Below are 16,020 nucleotides of genomic sequence, written 5' to 3'. Positions count from 1 at the left end.
TTCTCAAGTTCAATCTTTTTGCCTGATTTACAGGAAACCGCAGGGAACACAGAACCTGACCACCTCTTAGATTTAGGAGGAAACTTCCACAGAACTGGCCTTCCCTGGAGGCCCTGGTAATTACTGATGAGTCAGAGGGCCTCGGTACAGGGACCCAACGTGTCTTCTCAGAGCCCAGCAGGCTGTGCTTCTGCTCCGGCCACGGCAGCATCTCAGGAGCTGGTATCCACAGACTCGGTTCTCCCCTGTGGGCAGGGGGCAAGTCACGGCACCTTCTCCCCATGGTAGCTGTCAGGTGACACTGGAGGGTGTGTGAGTATTTAAGGTCTATCACAGCAATCCCGGGACAAGCTCTGCATTCGGCGTGTGGAGAATCGGGTGACACCCAGAACCTGAGCCTCTCTCCCTACTGCTCACGGGTCTCCAGAGGAAACCTAAAGCTCCACTCACCTGGCCAGTTCGAAGGAAAAACACATTTCGGCCAGCGTATGTGGTTATCCCCTGAGGGTTCTGGTTACCTTGCCAACACGCTACCCTGGGGTGTGGTGGCAGAGTGCCCGCACCTGGCAAGGCTCCGTAGGCTCTGGGGCATCATCCTGATGGATGGCCCCTGGCAGTGGCTTGTCAACAGGCAGCCTGCCTTGCCTACCCTTTAAATCCACACGAAGGACGCGCTGGTTCTCCTGCTTCTTCACCTGGCTTCTGGCAAAGCTCCTGGGGCAGGGCAGACACAGGCATACACGGCCGCGAACTTAAGTTCTTGATTGAAACAGCAAAAACACTTCTTAAAAAGCCATTGCTAAATTAGGAATGTTAACCTTAATACAGGGTGAAGCACTTGGCAAAAATACTTAAAAGAGCTGGATCCCCTTTTATTTATTTATTTATTTGTCTTTTGTCCTTTTCAGGGCCGCACCTGGAGCATGTGGAGGTTCCCAGGCTAGGGGTCATAGTGGAGCTGTGGCTGCCGGCCTACGCCAGAGCCACAGCAATGCCAGATCCGAGCCACACCTGTGACCTACACCACAGCTCAGAGCAACACCGGATCCTTAACCCACTGAACGAGGTCGGGAATCAAACCGGCAACCTCATGGTTCCTGGTCAGATTCGTTTCCCCTGCACCACGAGGGGAACTCCTGGATCCCCTTTTAATAAACTCCTTTAAAAAGCAACAAAAGCAATAATTCTCAAAATAGGGCATATGTATATATACACTATATATGTGCACGTGTAGACACCGACATGAAAAGTATATACGTGTGTAGGCATTTCCCCTTTGTAAGATTTCCCTCTGTCTCGGGGAGGGAGGCGCGAGAAGCTCAGACCTTGTAGGCTCGGTACGGTTAACCAGCTTTCCAGAGCATTCCGACACACACAGCCTCAGAAGAAGGGGCTGCGATACAGAGTGCTCCGCAGAGTCCGTCTGCCTGGATGAATCATAGGTGAAACTTTAAAACCTCTCTCCTGGTTCAAGAGGTGGTCACGCAGTACAATGGCCAGCAGGAAACGCTGGAAACAAAATCCGCAAAGGAACGGCCGGACCTGGCCGGCAACGGGCCGGTGCGCCAGGGGCAGCAGGCCCGCCAAGCCCCAGCGCTGACGGGGAGGCGGCCCCGCGGCCCCAACGACCCCCCCCTTCTGCCCAGGCGGGGCGCCCCCAGCTCGGAGGAGCCCTCCACCCGGGGCACAGACGTCGGGAATCTAACATTTTGCTCCACTGAGGGGCCGGGAGTGACGTACTATTCAACTCAGGGCAGGGGCCGGGCGGGCGAGAGGACGAGGTGGCCCCGCAGGAGGTCCCCGTCCACTCAGGAAAGGGACGCGCGCCGTGACAGAGGCGCGCGTGCGGCGGGCAGGGCTCCCCTCCGCCGTCTCTGCAGAGGGAGGGGCGCCCCACGGGGAGGAGCCGCAGAGACGCCCTCGGGGCGCCCCCAGGACGCGGCCTACACCCCCGAGGCGTGCGGCCGGCTCGCACCCCTGCCCTGCTCCTGTTCACGAACTCCGCGACTCCGCTCTCTTCTCTGATGGTCTAAACCCCAGACCCACACTGGGGGTTTCTCTCCACGAAGGCGGTGAGGGCTGCTCCCGGGGGCGGGGGCCTCCGCCCATCTTGCCGGCACCTTGAGCGCCACGGCCCAGCCACCGGCGGGCTTCCGACCCAGCCGCCGCAGGCTCCCCGTCCCAGCCCCAGCCTTAGACGGCCCGCCGCAGGCGCAGACTTCCGGCGGTGGCCCCGCAAAGCAGCCGGCAGCTCTGGGGCGGAGGCGGCTGTTTCCCGCCCCCTTAATTGGAGCGCGACGCTGTGAGCTTGTGCTGATCAATACACGCGCATCAGAAGGTTCACAGGCCTTGCAGCCCCACCAAGAACCATCTCAGCAAGGTCAACGCGCCTTACAAACCTCCTTTAAAGACCAGAGAGCAGTGACAGCCGCCCACCAGAGCCTGGGCGGCAGCTCTCATTTTAGCTACTGTTTTCTCTTTAAACTGGGAGCTGTTTCAGTCCAGGGGAAACATCAGCACAGAGGGCTTGCAGGCCCAGCACTGCCTCCTGCTGTGGCTCCAGGGGGCTAAGGGGAAACCCCCCGCCCCCACACGACAGCTCAGAGGGCAAACTGGGCTGGCTTCGTGGCCCTTAAAGGGAGGGGACACCAGGCAGGCACTGGGCCTTCTTTGCAGGGAGGCTGCCTGCCTGCTTTGGCAGGGGTGCTATTTCCTGGCCATGAGCGGCAGCTGGGGGCAGAGGAGCTGTGCCCCACTAAGGCCCTGGGCGGGATGGGGGCTGGGATGACGAGCCCTTGCTTGGCCCTCGGAGATGAAGTTGTAATTTAAGGGGCTGTCTCCAGCGAGGACCTCAGGACCCCAGGTAGGGGTCCCTTCCTCACTGGAGTCTGCCTGCCTTCCAGGGCTCACGTCCCCTCACTGGAAGGCACCGAGGGACCACCTCCAGGACACCGGGTGCAGGCAAAGTGCGCGCGTGGTGTGGGGGGGTATTAATTAATTCTCGCTGAAAGGGCCTCTCCCCCAGTTGATTGGTAGGGCTTTCCAGAGGCCCTTTGGAAAGAGGGTTTGACAGAGATACAGGATTACAAGAATCCTTTTAGAAACTATGTAATAGAAGTTGCAAAAAACTTCCTTCTAGAGAGCAGGTTTTAAAAATGCAGATTTTACTACTGTCATGCAACCGGATTTCATAGCTACAAGCTAATAGCTGTGACAAAGGAATTATTAAAGTGTTAAATATTTCATTTAAAAGGGAACATTGCAGTCACTTTAAAAAGAAAACTCAGAACTCATCTGCTGAAATCTGTCATCGGTAAGATGGCACAGGAGCGGCTGACGGCATGGGCCCTGGGGGTGGGGGTGGGGCCTCTGGTGGTGCCCACTGCACAGGCCAGGCCCTTCCCCAGCCGAGGAGGGGACTTAGGGGTGTCTGAGGAAGCCCCCACCCCAGGATGGCAGAAAAAGCACCAAGCCAGGGTCAGTGGGTCTGCTGCCCCCTGCCTGGCCACACCTGCCAGGAGGGTCTTCGAGGGCGGAGGGAAGAAAGTGTCTACACCCACATTCCGAATCCGAAAGCAGATTTTGGGTTTTTCGTAGGCCTGCTTTCCTTAAACTCAGTGAAACACTGCTCTTGGCAGAGCGCTTCTTTAGTCATTCTAACTGCTTTTGCCACTGAGCATTAAGATGTATTAACAAGAATTAAGATGCATAGTATACAAAGAAGCTAAGTTTTTTTTATAAATATAAAGAAACTGGAGAATATTAACAGAAAACAAGTTTAAATGTTATCTGTGGAAGAAACAGTAAGATTTATTTCAAGAATAATGGCTTCACCAACTAACTATTTCTTGGATGAAAGTGAATTCAAAATAAACAAACTTGCCCTTTTTAGGGGGCTTATAGGGAGGACCTGACCTCACCAACATGTTTGTCCTCATGCGACAAGAGGCCAGCTCATTAGCAAAACGCAGAAACAAACCTCTCCGCCAAAACCTCAAACAACCAAATGTTAACTTCTGTTTCTGAAATTAAATGACTACAACAGTAATTGCACGAGGAACTGGAACACTTCCTGTCCACAGTCACTTTTCACGTGCGTTTCTCCAATGGCACCATGAACTCATCCCCAGAGAAACCCCGCCTGCTGTGGCCCAAGAAGAAGGCGGCCACCTAGACCTGCAGACTCTTGGCCAGGAGGCCAGCTTAATGGGAGAAACACACAGATAATTAACTTGCTACTCATCAGACTTCAGAAGTGCTCTAAGTTGAACGATGTGAAATTTCCAACATTTGCTGTTTAACCTACAGAAATGGCAATTCCACATGGTGCAACTCAGCAGATTTGAGACTAGCCTCACAAAATGACAGACGATGAATAGTGCACTTCTCTTGCAGGGGGGCCTGTGAACTGCAGCCAGGCCAGGCCAGGCTCTGGCTAGCGAAGCAGACAAGCCAGCACAGGGGCCAGCGTCGTGCTGGCCAGGCTCTGAGAAGAACGGCTGGAGGTGTGGGGCTCAAAGACCAGCCCAGTTAGTGCTCTGCCGCTTCCCAGGCTGAAATAGGTAGGCCTGGCCTAAATCTCAGGGGAATACGATGCAACAGGACATCCAACCTCATGTTAAGCATGTTTAAAACCTGAGATGCACAGAGGGTGGGATTGGTCAAGGAAGCATCTATTCCAGGATAAGCGGGCCCATTCCTCCCATGTGCGAAGGTTTCCATGCAGAGCAGAGGAGGGCAAAGCCAGCTTCCGCTGGGCAGAACCGCGTGTTACCACATCCGGGTCAGTGCCACTCAACCCCGTGTTAGCAATCCTATAACCTGCCACCACCTCCTCCTTAAAATCCCCACACCTGGCCCTGCCTGGGAGCCGTGACTGAGCTGCATTAGAAAAACTGGCGGCACAGGCTGCAGCCGGGGAAATCGGGGCCCCGCGGCCACCGCCCACGGTCCGCAGGCGGGCCTGGCTGGGGGGTGCAAGATGCTGCTCGCTCCCCACCCCAAGACCTAGCTGGAGGGGACCTTGTCCCAGTCACAAATGTCCACCAGCACCGCAGGGCTCGGCTAACAGGGTCTGAGCTGCTGCGGTGCTGGGGCCGCCTTCTGCCTCACCTCCTGGCTGCTGCCCGCTGGTCCAGGCTGGCCAGGCTGGCCATGACCGTGACGACCGGCGGCGGCAGTGGCGGTGGCGACGGCCGAGCTCCGGCCCTGAGCCTGGAGGAGTGTGCGGCGTGGGGAGAGTGGCCGGTCCCAACGCTGAGGACAGGACGGCGGGAGTTTACACGCTCATCCCCCACTGGCCCCGCGTTAGACTTTACAGATACTTTCTGCCCTGGTTTCCCAATTTGCCTGCTCCGAAATTTTCTGAACCTTAAATCTCAGCTCGCTTGTTTGGAAAGAGGAGGAAAGCGGCCTGGCCAGTTTGTTCCTGCTCCTGCTGGAGGGCGGCAGTCCTGCCAGGAGACGGGAGAGCTGGCCCTTCTAAGATTCCTCTTAACACAAACCCATATCCGAGTCCCTAAAACTGTACAGCAAAAGCCCGATCCGACACATGGGCGGGGTGCATGGGGCGACCCCACTCACCCTGGACTCAGCCTGCGGACCCACGGTGCCCAGGGCGGTGGCAGGGGAGGCCTGAGCAGGCGGTGAGAGGCAGGCACCACCTGGTTTGCTGGGCCCCACTGGCAGGTGCTGACGACGGAGGGTCCCTGGACATGAGTTGAGTGTGGGGCAAAGGCTCACTCCAGCTCTCATGCAGACCAAGACAAGGCCTTTTAGATGTCTGGGCCCTCCTGGAAGGGGCTCTGGAGACGGCCCCACGGGACTCCAGGCACTGCCAAGGCACCCTCGCAGCTCCGGTTCACTATATACAAAAGATTCCGGGTTCTACCTAGTTGCTCACCTAACCTCTTGAGTCAACTCAAGTAATGGCTCAACTTTCTGGAGGTTTTCTATCTGCTTCCCTAAAAGCTCTACTCCACCTGCAAGTTCATTTCTACTGAAAAGCCAGAGCAGCCATTAGAACACCATTAAACTTAACCCAGTAAGGGCCTTCATTCTGAAATTCAAGATTGCTTTAAGTTTTCCTCCTCTAACAGCTCAGGGCAGATTTTTTTTCCTCAAGTGCACGTATGCATACCTCTATACATCTATATTCGTATGTAAATCTATTCTCATTTATATTAAAATGACTATGAAAAAACTACTGTGCAAAATAAACCTCTGGTATGTGTCTGGAATGATTTTAGTTGCCATAATTAAGCTCAAACAAAAGCTTAAAAAGAAATGTCTGGGAAAATGTTTTCAGGTTATCACACACTTTATGTGCCATTAGCACACGGAGTGCAGACAATAAGTTCTCAATTCCTCCCCTAAGAATATAACATCTAACTATGAAACTTTGGGAAACTACATTGAAAACTTATTCAAGAAGACACAACGCTGCTACCCACTCTGATGTGAGCGTCCCCGACCGCGTTTATGGAAGTGGCTAATTGTCCGTGTACAAGCCTCATTTTCTGTGCTGTTGGCAAGCAGATAGTTTAAGTTAACAATAAGCTTATTGAAAAATTTACTGCCGTTCAGATGTGTTCCTATTTAAAGCTTTCAGCCAGCGAGAGTCAGGAGTCGATCTGCATGGATCATTTTTATTGCCTTTGCCAAGAATTACGTGACCATGTGCCAAAACTAACACAACCACTTGGAACGGGCGGAGACCGCCAACTCTTACCCACGCGGCGTGGCCACAAGCCACCTCCGTTTAGATGATGCAGAAACACCAGGTGAGTGTGGTCAGTACATGAGCCGAGAGAGAGCAGGGAGAGTTACTAAGTCGGGCTCCCTGGACCAGACACTGAGAGACGACTGAGTTACTGACCTTGCTGGAAGAGAGGGTGGTGGAGAGCAGGCACGGGGAGCTCCTGGAGGACCGCGGGCTTGCGGAAGTAGGCGTCCAGCCAGGCTGCACACTGCCCCAGGGGCTCCATCATCTCCTCTGGACCTGCAAGTTGCTTGGGGGGCGCGGGGGCCTCCGCGGGGCTGCAAAAGCAAGAACAGGAGCTTAATAAGCCTCCGGGCCCTGCGTCCACATGTCTGAAGAGCAAACAGAAAGGCCCACTGCACCTAATCGGGTAAGCCTGTAGGCGTTTCAGGCATGCGCGTCCAACCAGGAGCGCGAGGCGCTGGGGCAGCAGCAGGGCGGCTGCAGGGGGACCAGGGAGTGGTCTGCGTCTCCACCCGCAGGGTGTAAGGAACACAACCTCTGAAACAAGGCACTTCCTAGGAAGAGCACCCCAGTACCCGAGCCCTAGGTGGGGCCGTGGGTGTCTGCAGTCAGGCTGTGAGCAGGGATGTGAAAAACAAGGATGACGATGAGGGCAGAGGCAGCAGTTCTGCCGGGAACGTGCCCGCCCCATGTGACACTGTCAGACGCGTGTCTGCGGCCATCTCGGTCTGTAGGTCACCCAGTTTGCGGGAGAATAAATCTTTTCCAGAAATGCCACCAACATCATCAAACTGTATCCCCCACCCGTCCACTGCATTTCAACAAGAGACCGGCCCGTTAGAGATCCCCCGTCCCTTTGTGCCGGATTCAGGGGATTTCCTCCGAGTCTGCTTTCCGTCCACCGAGGCTCATGCTTCAGAGCATCTAATCCGGGCGCTGGCCATTCTGTACGTCTAGCTGCAGTTCCAGGGAAGCAGCCATGACTTTAGGCCCAGGGCTTTTATTTGGTTCTTTCCCACATCTTCTTGTTCATGCACTGTGGTCATGGTTCTCCCGTTTACCTCAAGTTTATTTTATTTATGTAGTCTTTTAGGGTCACACCTGTGGCATATGGAGGTTCCCAGGCTAGGCGTGGAATTAGAACTGCAGCTGCCAGCCCACACCACGGCCGCAATGTGGGATCTGAGCCATGTCTGCTACCCACACCACAGCTCACGGCAATGACAGATCCTTAACCCACTGACCGAGGCCAGGGATTGAACCTGCATCCTCATGGATGCTAGTTGGGTTTGTTAACAACTGAGCCACGATGTAACTCCCTATCTCTTTAATTTAAACCAACACGTCTTAGACTCGCTTAGGGCGGGTCTCACTGTGTCTTCTGCTCAAGGTGCTTCCTAGTGGCGCTGCACTCTGCTGGACTGGGAGAGCTGGGCGAACTAGGAGAATGGCACCCTGACGAGGGCTCACACGCACTGTCTCTGAGTCCTGGGCTGCACAGCAGCTCCAGATTTCTCTCTGTTTCTGAGGATGCCACACCTGCAACACACTGGCACTGCTCTCTTCAGGTGTCTCTCCCTGTGGCCCCCGGGCCCTGCCCAGAGCCCCCTGCGCTTTCCAGCCCACGGGTGGGGTTGCTGTAGCATCCTTTCCAGACACTGCAGCTTGAGGCTTCAGGTGGAGGTGGGAAAAGCTGCCACAGCGAAGATGCACCGAGCTCTGTCTGGGCCCTTCCCACCCCACAGCCCCAGTTCCCCAAGGCGGGTGTGGCCGCCAATGTCCGGGCCGCCTCCTTGGACGCACACCCCACCCTGACGAGGGTCGTGGAGTGGAGAGGCCACAGCCGTGGGCCGGGCAGCGCGGCGCGGTATGAGCGGCGTGGCTGAAGCGGCCAGGAGCACAGGCCTGACCTTGCCTGCGTGAGACACACCCCAGGGCGTGCGGGGCTTTGCAGGTGCAGAAACCAGCACCTCGTCCTCCAGGCAGTGGGGAACGGCTGGGGACCTTTAAGCAGGGGCCTCGCAAACACTCCGTACTGGAGTCTGTCTCCAGCGAGGGCCTCAGATCTTTCCAAAAATAAGCTTCCTTGGATGGGATGCACCGTTTCCATGATGGAGAAGGAGGGGCTCCAGGAAGGCGCTCTATGCACGTGACTGTGAGTGGCGTTAGGCGAGGAGCCAGGAAGAGAGGGTGGCCGAGACCCCGGCCCCGCAGAGCCGGCTGGAGTTGGGAGGTCCTGCCCACCCAGCTGGCCCCGGCAGTCCCTGGGCTTCTCCACGCTGCCAGCTCAGATGGATCCTAGAGAGGGAGTCCCCATGGACAAGGCCCTTGGGTGGCCCTGAACGGACGGAGCTCTTCTGAGGTCCGGTCAACTGCAGACCTCGAAGGATGGGGGCTCAGTCCCCAGGCAGAGTGGCATCTGCAGGACAGGTGGGAACATGGCATCCTGGGGAGGTACCTGGGGCTGGACGCCTGCCCGTGGAAGGGAGGGGAGCTTCTGTCTCAGGCTTGGCTTAAATATTTCCCATGTCAGAGAGAAGTCTCTCTCCTCTTGCTCTGTCCCACTTCCTGAGGAAAGCCAGCACTGGAGACGCTAGGAAAGAAAAGCCACGGGCTTTGCCATCTGGCCTGTGGGCGTGGGAGGGGGGATGGGGTACGCTGAGCAAAGCCAAGCACACAGCCCAGTGAGTAGCACATCAACTGAGGGTGTGGGCAGGCAGCGGTCCACATGGGACCCGAGCCCAAACCCCGAGTGTGCAGAGCTAAGGGGCCGGTGGCACCACCCTGACCCACATGGGAAGCAGGAGAGGGACCAGGATACCTCAGGACCCAGGGCTGGTCAGCGGTGCCCATGGACCCAGGGGTGCAGGGTGCTGGTTGGGTCTTTTCGGCCATCACACACCACAAAGGGGGCTCTGTGGGGGGCAGGGGTGCACAGTGCAGGAGACGAGCATCTTAAACTGAAAGGCAGGGGGCTTGGCACCCATTGCTTGCTCTGGGAGTTACAACCCCTTCCTCTGATGCCCTGTGTCACTCAGGGGTACCCGAGAAGGGCCATGGAGCTTGGGCACCCTGGGCAGTGCCCACACTGGTCGCCGCTTCGAGCTGCCAAGGGAATTGAAATGGGAGCTGTTTCCTAGCATTTCCCACTCCTAAAAGGATATGTGAAGAATTTTTATAGTAGTAAAATTCATCTTAAATTGATTTTTTATGCTTGTGCTAAAGATCTCACCCTCTGATTTACTCTGTAGTTCTCCTTTTTAACTCTTTCTCTATTGGATTAGATAACTATTCATGGGTGAAATGTAATTAAACAGCTTTGATTCCGAAGCAAGGATTTATGATACTACGTTTAAAATGAATGGCATTAAACACACACATAAAACCAGAATTTTTAAAGCCATGACACAAATCTCCAGTTCTACAATAAAATGAAATTTATTCTCTGCCCCGCCCTCTCCTCCACCCTCGCTCCGCTCGTCCCTGCAAGAGCTGCGGTGTAAGGACCACGGCACCAGTACCGGCAGCTCTTATCACGGAGGAGTTTCTCCAAGCTTCTTGCCCACGAACCCAGAAACCCCAATAATGATGAGCTCCGTGGGCCACGGGCACTTGACTCTCACTCCACTTCCTGGAAGCCCAGCAGCTCACCTACCACTGCAGTGAGCACGCGTGGGGCCAGTGCCTCCAGGAAAGCAGCGGCCCTCGGGGGCCCGGTCCCCAGAGGGCAGCGGAAAGCCCGAGCTGCAGGTGAGGGAGAGCCTCCCGCCACGGCGGGGCCAGTGCGCCCGGGGCCTCCCCAGATGTCCTCAATGAGAGTAAATCCAGGCCAGTGTCTGCCTGCACTGGAGTCCCCCCCCCCCACTTTTTTTTTTAACTTGGCACAAGAGGCCTGGCTAGTGGCTGGAAACTGAATTTGGCTTTGCCGAGTTTTTAGCAAAAAAACAAAACAAAACAAAACAGAGAGCACTGGTACCTTCTTACTGCAAACACAGAGTCACATATGGTTTGGTTTAAGGGCTTCAAGAAATACACAACTGTCGGCAATCCCCGGGTCCTGTGACAACAGACAGGACAACGGTGCCTGCCTCTGGGGGATGCTCCTGGAGCTGCAGCGCGTCCGAGAGCCCTGCATGAAGTTCTGGAGCTGCAAGCCCTGAGCAGCAGCCTGACCTTGGAGAAGGGACACTCTGGCATTGAACTGCATCTCAGACTTGTTCTGACATGACTGTCCATCGACCCAAACCAGGACACAGAAAAGCAGGTGAAAGGCTCTGGAACAAGCTTCTGAAGTGTGTTTAACAAAGCCGGCAGCGAGGCCTTCTCGAGCCTTCTTAGGAGAAGCCGCACCCTCCCGTCCTGGGTCTGCACTGGGCCCGTGAGCAGAGGTTCTCGGAGGAGGACAGCCGTCCTGCTCCTTGAAGCCTGCATCTCAGACCCTGGCCCGGGGGACAAGGAGAAGGGAGCCTGGGAGCATCGCCTACGGGGAGGTGGGAGGACCGCAAGGTGACCGGGCCAGATGCAAAAGACATGACCCCGCGGACAAAGCTCATGTGCCCGGGAAGCCCTGCCTGGCTCCAGCTGCCTTTGCCGGGGGCGGGGGGGGGGGGGTGTGCACCCAGCAAGGCTGGGCGCCCACTCAGGCGCCACTGTGGGCAAAGCGGGCCAGGCTGGCCGAAGTCACTGGAAGGTGTTGCTTGAGGTCTAACCAACCCCCATCAAGGCCCGGCAGCCACGGGGAAGCCGAAGGAGGGCTCCCAGCTCTGGGCCCTCCAGTCTGCCCTGCGTTACAGAGGTGCTCAGCCGTGCGGGAGATTCGGGGGTGCAGATTTCAAAGACTGACGAAGGCCTCGTTCATTTCTGAATGAATCCTCCTCCTCACGCGTGCGTTGGTCCCACTGGATGTAGTTCTGAGTTGCTCACACCTGACCAGCACCATCGCTACACCGCAGGTAGACTGAGCAACACCCTAGCTGGACTGCTGCCCCACGCCTCTCCTTCTGACCCCAGCACCTTGCCAACATCTCTTTCTGCACAGGATGAGAGTCTCGTGGTTTGGGAAAGTTAACTGGTGACACTGGAGGGTCACCCAAGAAACGCGTTCCAAAGACTCATATGCTCTGAGGCCATCCAGCATTTGGCAAGGAGGGACCTGGGAGGTGCCCCTGAGCAAGGCCGAGAGCACAGACACTGCGGCGTGATTCCAGCGTGGCCAGGCACCCGGGGCCTTGCCGCACACAGCCACTTAGACGCCCAGAGGATGAGAAATCTCCTCCAGGACTTGCGCGGAGTGGGGGTCTCCGGGGCTCATGGGTGGGGCGCCGGGCCTCACCGGCTCTGGAAGGCACACTCACAGCAACAATCTTCAAGTGCAATACAGGTGACTTTCTAAACATCACGTGGAGATGTGTTAAACAGCCCTGGTAAATGCACAATTATGTGCAAATTAGCACATCTCTGGCAGAGTCTCTTGTGTTTGTGTCTGATGGATTTGTCCTGCATTTAATTATACCTTCTTGCTAAAGCTCAGATGCTTTTCTTTCAGTGGAAGGATTGAAGACAAATAAATCACGCTACCTGCTTTCAATAACATCTTTTTTTGAAATGAGTAGGCTGAATAAAGCCTTTAAATTCTATATTCCAGCCAAAGTTAGTGGTCTGATTTCATTCGAGCATGTACTGAGGACCCGTTAAATAGCTTCTTGGCAAGATTATCAGCTTGGGGTTTGCCGCCCAACTGGGCAGGACGGAAGATAAAGGTCGACCCTGAGGTGCCAGCCACTCTCCTGACGGCTGTGCTGAGGGAGCCCTTCCACCCCAGCTGGGACTTCCACTTGCCATCGGATGAACGGACAACGAAAGTGACGGCTCGGTGACACTGCCTGGTGGCCAGCAGCTGTTTGGGCACTAACACTACATAGGTATGACAGAGTTTGTCCAATCATGTCAACAGTCTAGAGTTTGCTGAGGACACAGGTTAGAAAGAGGAAAAGGTGTCGCTGCCAGTAGTAAGAAACTGAGCTCTCAAACAATACAACGGCATCAAAGGTCAAAAACAAGAGGCATTGGGTGGGGTCGCCCAGGAACACGGCTGGGGCCTCGCTGCCACTGATGACGTCGACCACGTGGCCGTCAGGTGCTGCTCTCAGGAGTCATGTGCTCCCCTACTGGGGTCTCACATGACCCTAAGAGGTGCATGCACTGAAGTGTGGAAAACGGGGAAAGTGGCTAACAGACCCTTAGGAAATAGCAGCAACATACCCAGGGCCACATAAAAATATTAGACATGGAGTTCCCGTGCTGGCGCAGCAGAAACGAATCAGACTAGGAACCATGAAGTTGCAGGTTCGATCCCTGGCCCTGCTCAGTGGGTTAAGGATCCAGCCTTGCTGTGAGCTGTGGTGTAGGTCGCAGATGCGGCTCGGATCCCATGCTGCTGTGGCTGTGGTGTAGGCTGGCAGCTGTGGCTCCAATTTGATCCCTAGCCTGGAACCTACATGTGCCACAGGTACAGCTCTAAAAAGCAAACAAAATAATTAAAAAAAAGATATAATTAACACATCGATTTTAATTCCTTGAGACTACTTGTAACCCATTGGCTTCCCGACTGACTTAACATGTTTGGTTTCAGTGCCTGTTTTCAAAGATGCTTCTGTACAAAAGGAAAAGACTCCTTCTCATACCGCAGGGAGTCAGGACTGCAGGTGGTCCATTCGCGGTTTCCATGGAGTCAACAGTGGGCCAGCTGGGGGTCCCGGGGAGCTCAGCAACCCCTCCTGAGGTCTCACTATGGGATGCACGACAGAGAGGCATGTATGTCCTCCCACCCCACCACCCCCACCCGCCCCCATGATCCTAACGTCATGATCCTACCACAGCTCTCCAATGGCTCACATCCCAAGCTCGATGAGAGGAGGAGGAAGAGGAAGTTTATCACGTCTGAGTGGGGCTCAATTTACTCACTTTCTGGATGGGCACATGGGTGTGTTGTTTAAACTGGCCATCAGTTTTTAATGGGCATCCTAAGCCCTCAAAATCTGAGGCTCACATTCATGTCTGAACCTAAGCAACACTACAGAGGAATTCACTGTAGCATTTTGAAACATCTGCCAGAAACACAGAGAAAATTTTACGTAAATTTCCGACTTCTCCCCACAGAAGGTATACTCCCCAAGAAGCGCATGTTTTCTCTTTTTAAAAATAACTGACTCTTAAAAATACATCAGCAATAATAAAACATATTTTTTTGGCCACGCCTGTGGCATGTGAAAAGTTCCCAGGCCAGGGAATGAACCTGGGCCACAGTAGTGACCTGAGCCACTGCAGTGACAAGGTCAGATCCTTAACCTACTGCACCGCAAGGGAACTCTAAAACGTATTTTTAAGAGACAATTTAAACAGTATACTTGGCAGACTAGAATGCCTTAAAAAAAGAGCTATCGACGTTCTCCCTTAAATGTTCAAACTGTTAAAAGGAAAACTGTATTTTATCAACACTTTAACATACCATTAAAAATACCATTAAAAATCTCTACTATTTGACAGATGAAGATAAAAACACCCCAAAACTATAGATGAATTATCAGGTCCCTAATGATTCCAAAACAATTACAGGATGCAGAGCAATCTAGTTAAATTTTATTCAAAAGCTTACTACACTAGTGTTTTCTTTTATTTTTCTATCAAGAAACCCATGAGGCTTAAGCACAATTCATTATGTATGAGACCCCACTTGCGGTGCTTGACTGTTGATTAATAGCAAAGTTTGCTGTATGTACATTTGCAACATTAGATGCATACAATATGCTAACTTATTCTTTCACTGAAACTAATTATTTACAAAAATGACTCCTTGAGACTACAATTTATTAAATGCATGCATCCAGTCTCAATTTGGCCCCCGAAGACAAGCCTGGAATGAAGATCTTTTACTTGATGTGACAACTTCTAGAAACGCTGTTATTAATATTGTAAATGTAGCAAATACAGAGTTCAAGTAGCCTTACGTCTCTGTTGCATGTGCTTTCACCACTGAAGCCGGGGACAAAGAAGCTTTTTAACACTTCACACACTGTGAGAGCATATGCCTCTTCCCCAGCTTCATTTAGCTTCTTGCAAGGAAAATGTTTCTACGTTAGCCATGGAGTAGTTTTAAAAAGAAATAACAGCTAACATAAAAACGGAATAAAAAGTCCTAATCAAATTGCTGCTGAAGTAGATTTATTACAATTCTGTCAAGAATTTAGTTCATTTGTTGAAAAATATGTGTAAAAATATAGAATTTTAAAGAGTCATCCCATCAGTCTCATCACATTCTTGATGCTCCCTCAAGAGCACTTTCCCCAGAGCATCTCTGGGGTTAGAGGTACCTTTGCATTATTCACTAACTCTGCTCCCTCCTCCCAGAGAAGAACAAAGAGGACAGCGGCGGTCCATATGTGCAAGGACTACGATGTCTCCTTCTGGATCCAGAGGGTCTTTCAGGCTAACCCTATGAAGCACATGGCCCAGAGCAGCAGTCACCTGCTCTGAGCAACCTCTCCAACCAGCCCCCTCTCTGCGGCTGCCCCTCTGATCCCTGAGACCCGGCCTGGCCTTGCTCTGCCTTGCTGAGGGCAGGTGCCACTGTGGGCTTAGGAGAGTCAGAGAGGACTCGGCTTCCTTCCTCCATGTGCAGAGATAAGACCGAAAATCAGGTCTGTGTCCTAAAGACAGGATGACAGCGCAGAGGTTATTACATGCTGACTGCTCTGTGGCATTAGGGTTTTGCAAGGACACCAAAGGAAAAAGAAGGCATGGGTCTCAAACTAGGGCCTGCTCTGGGACGTAAGATTTTAGCGACACGGATGAGCTTAAGCATCAGTGGGAGGGCCTTTGCTCTCTACCATAAACAAGTGCTAAGAGCAGAAGTTGCTGAGAATGGGAAAAATCTCAGGGCGCGCAGTCAAGATGGTAAAGGATGACCGGGTTTCTCTCGTGCAATTTAATATCCTGACTCTCCCAATAACAGAGCCAAGATCAGCCACCGTTAAGGCAACCGCCCACGCAAGTCTCAGCTGGCTTTCTCAGCAGCACACCTGCACTGTAAAACAGGGCGCTTGGGCAAGGCTGCATCCACGGAGGTGAGGATCAACTCCGTGGAAATGGCTCGGGGTAAACCCTTGTTTAAAATCTCACAGCTGCCATTTACTGAGGGTCGGATGCAAGCTGCGCTCTGTGTACTCCTCCCCATAACCCTTGAGGGGGCATTACTGCCTCTAGGTTCCAGAAGGGGAAACTGAGAGTACTGCCTCTAA

The 16,020-nt window shown here is 53.7% G+C and overlaps 1 protein-coding gene across 4 annotated transcripts in view; it reads right to left on the bottom strand.

Moving 5' to 3' along the window:
• Positions 1 to 16,020, bottom strand: part of MGMT (O-6-methylguanine-DNA methyltransferase) — a 269,539-nt gene that overhangs the window by 31,365 nt on the left and 222,154 nt on the right. For all 4 annotated transcript variants that reach the window (XM_005671579.3, XM_001928553.5, XM_005671577.3 and 1 more), the window contains one exon: positions 6,878 to 7,038. In XM_005671579.3, coding sequence (XP_005671636.2) covers positions 6,878 to 7,038 — 161 coding nt within the window. The remainder of the gene's footprint in view (positions 1 to 6,877; positions 7,039 to 16,020) is intronic.

This window comes from Sus scrofa, chromosome 14, assembly GCF_000003025.6.
Source record: "Sus scrofa isolate TJ Tabasco breed Duroc chromosome 14, Sscrofa11.1, whole genome shotgun sequence".
Taxonomy (NCBI): domain Eukaryota; kingdom Metazoa; phylum Chordata; class Mammalia; order Artiodactyla; family Suidae; genus Sus; species Sus scrofa.
Note: the sequence above shows the minus strand (reverse complement) of the source record. Positions and strands in the feature narration are given on the sequence as shown.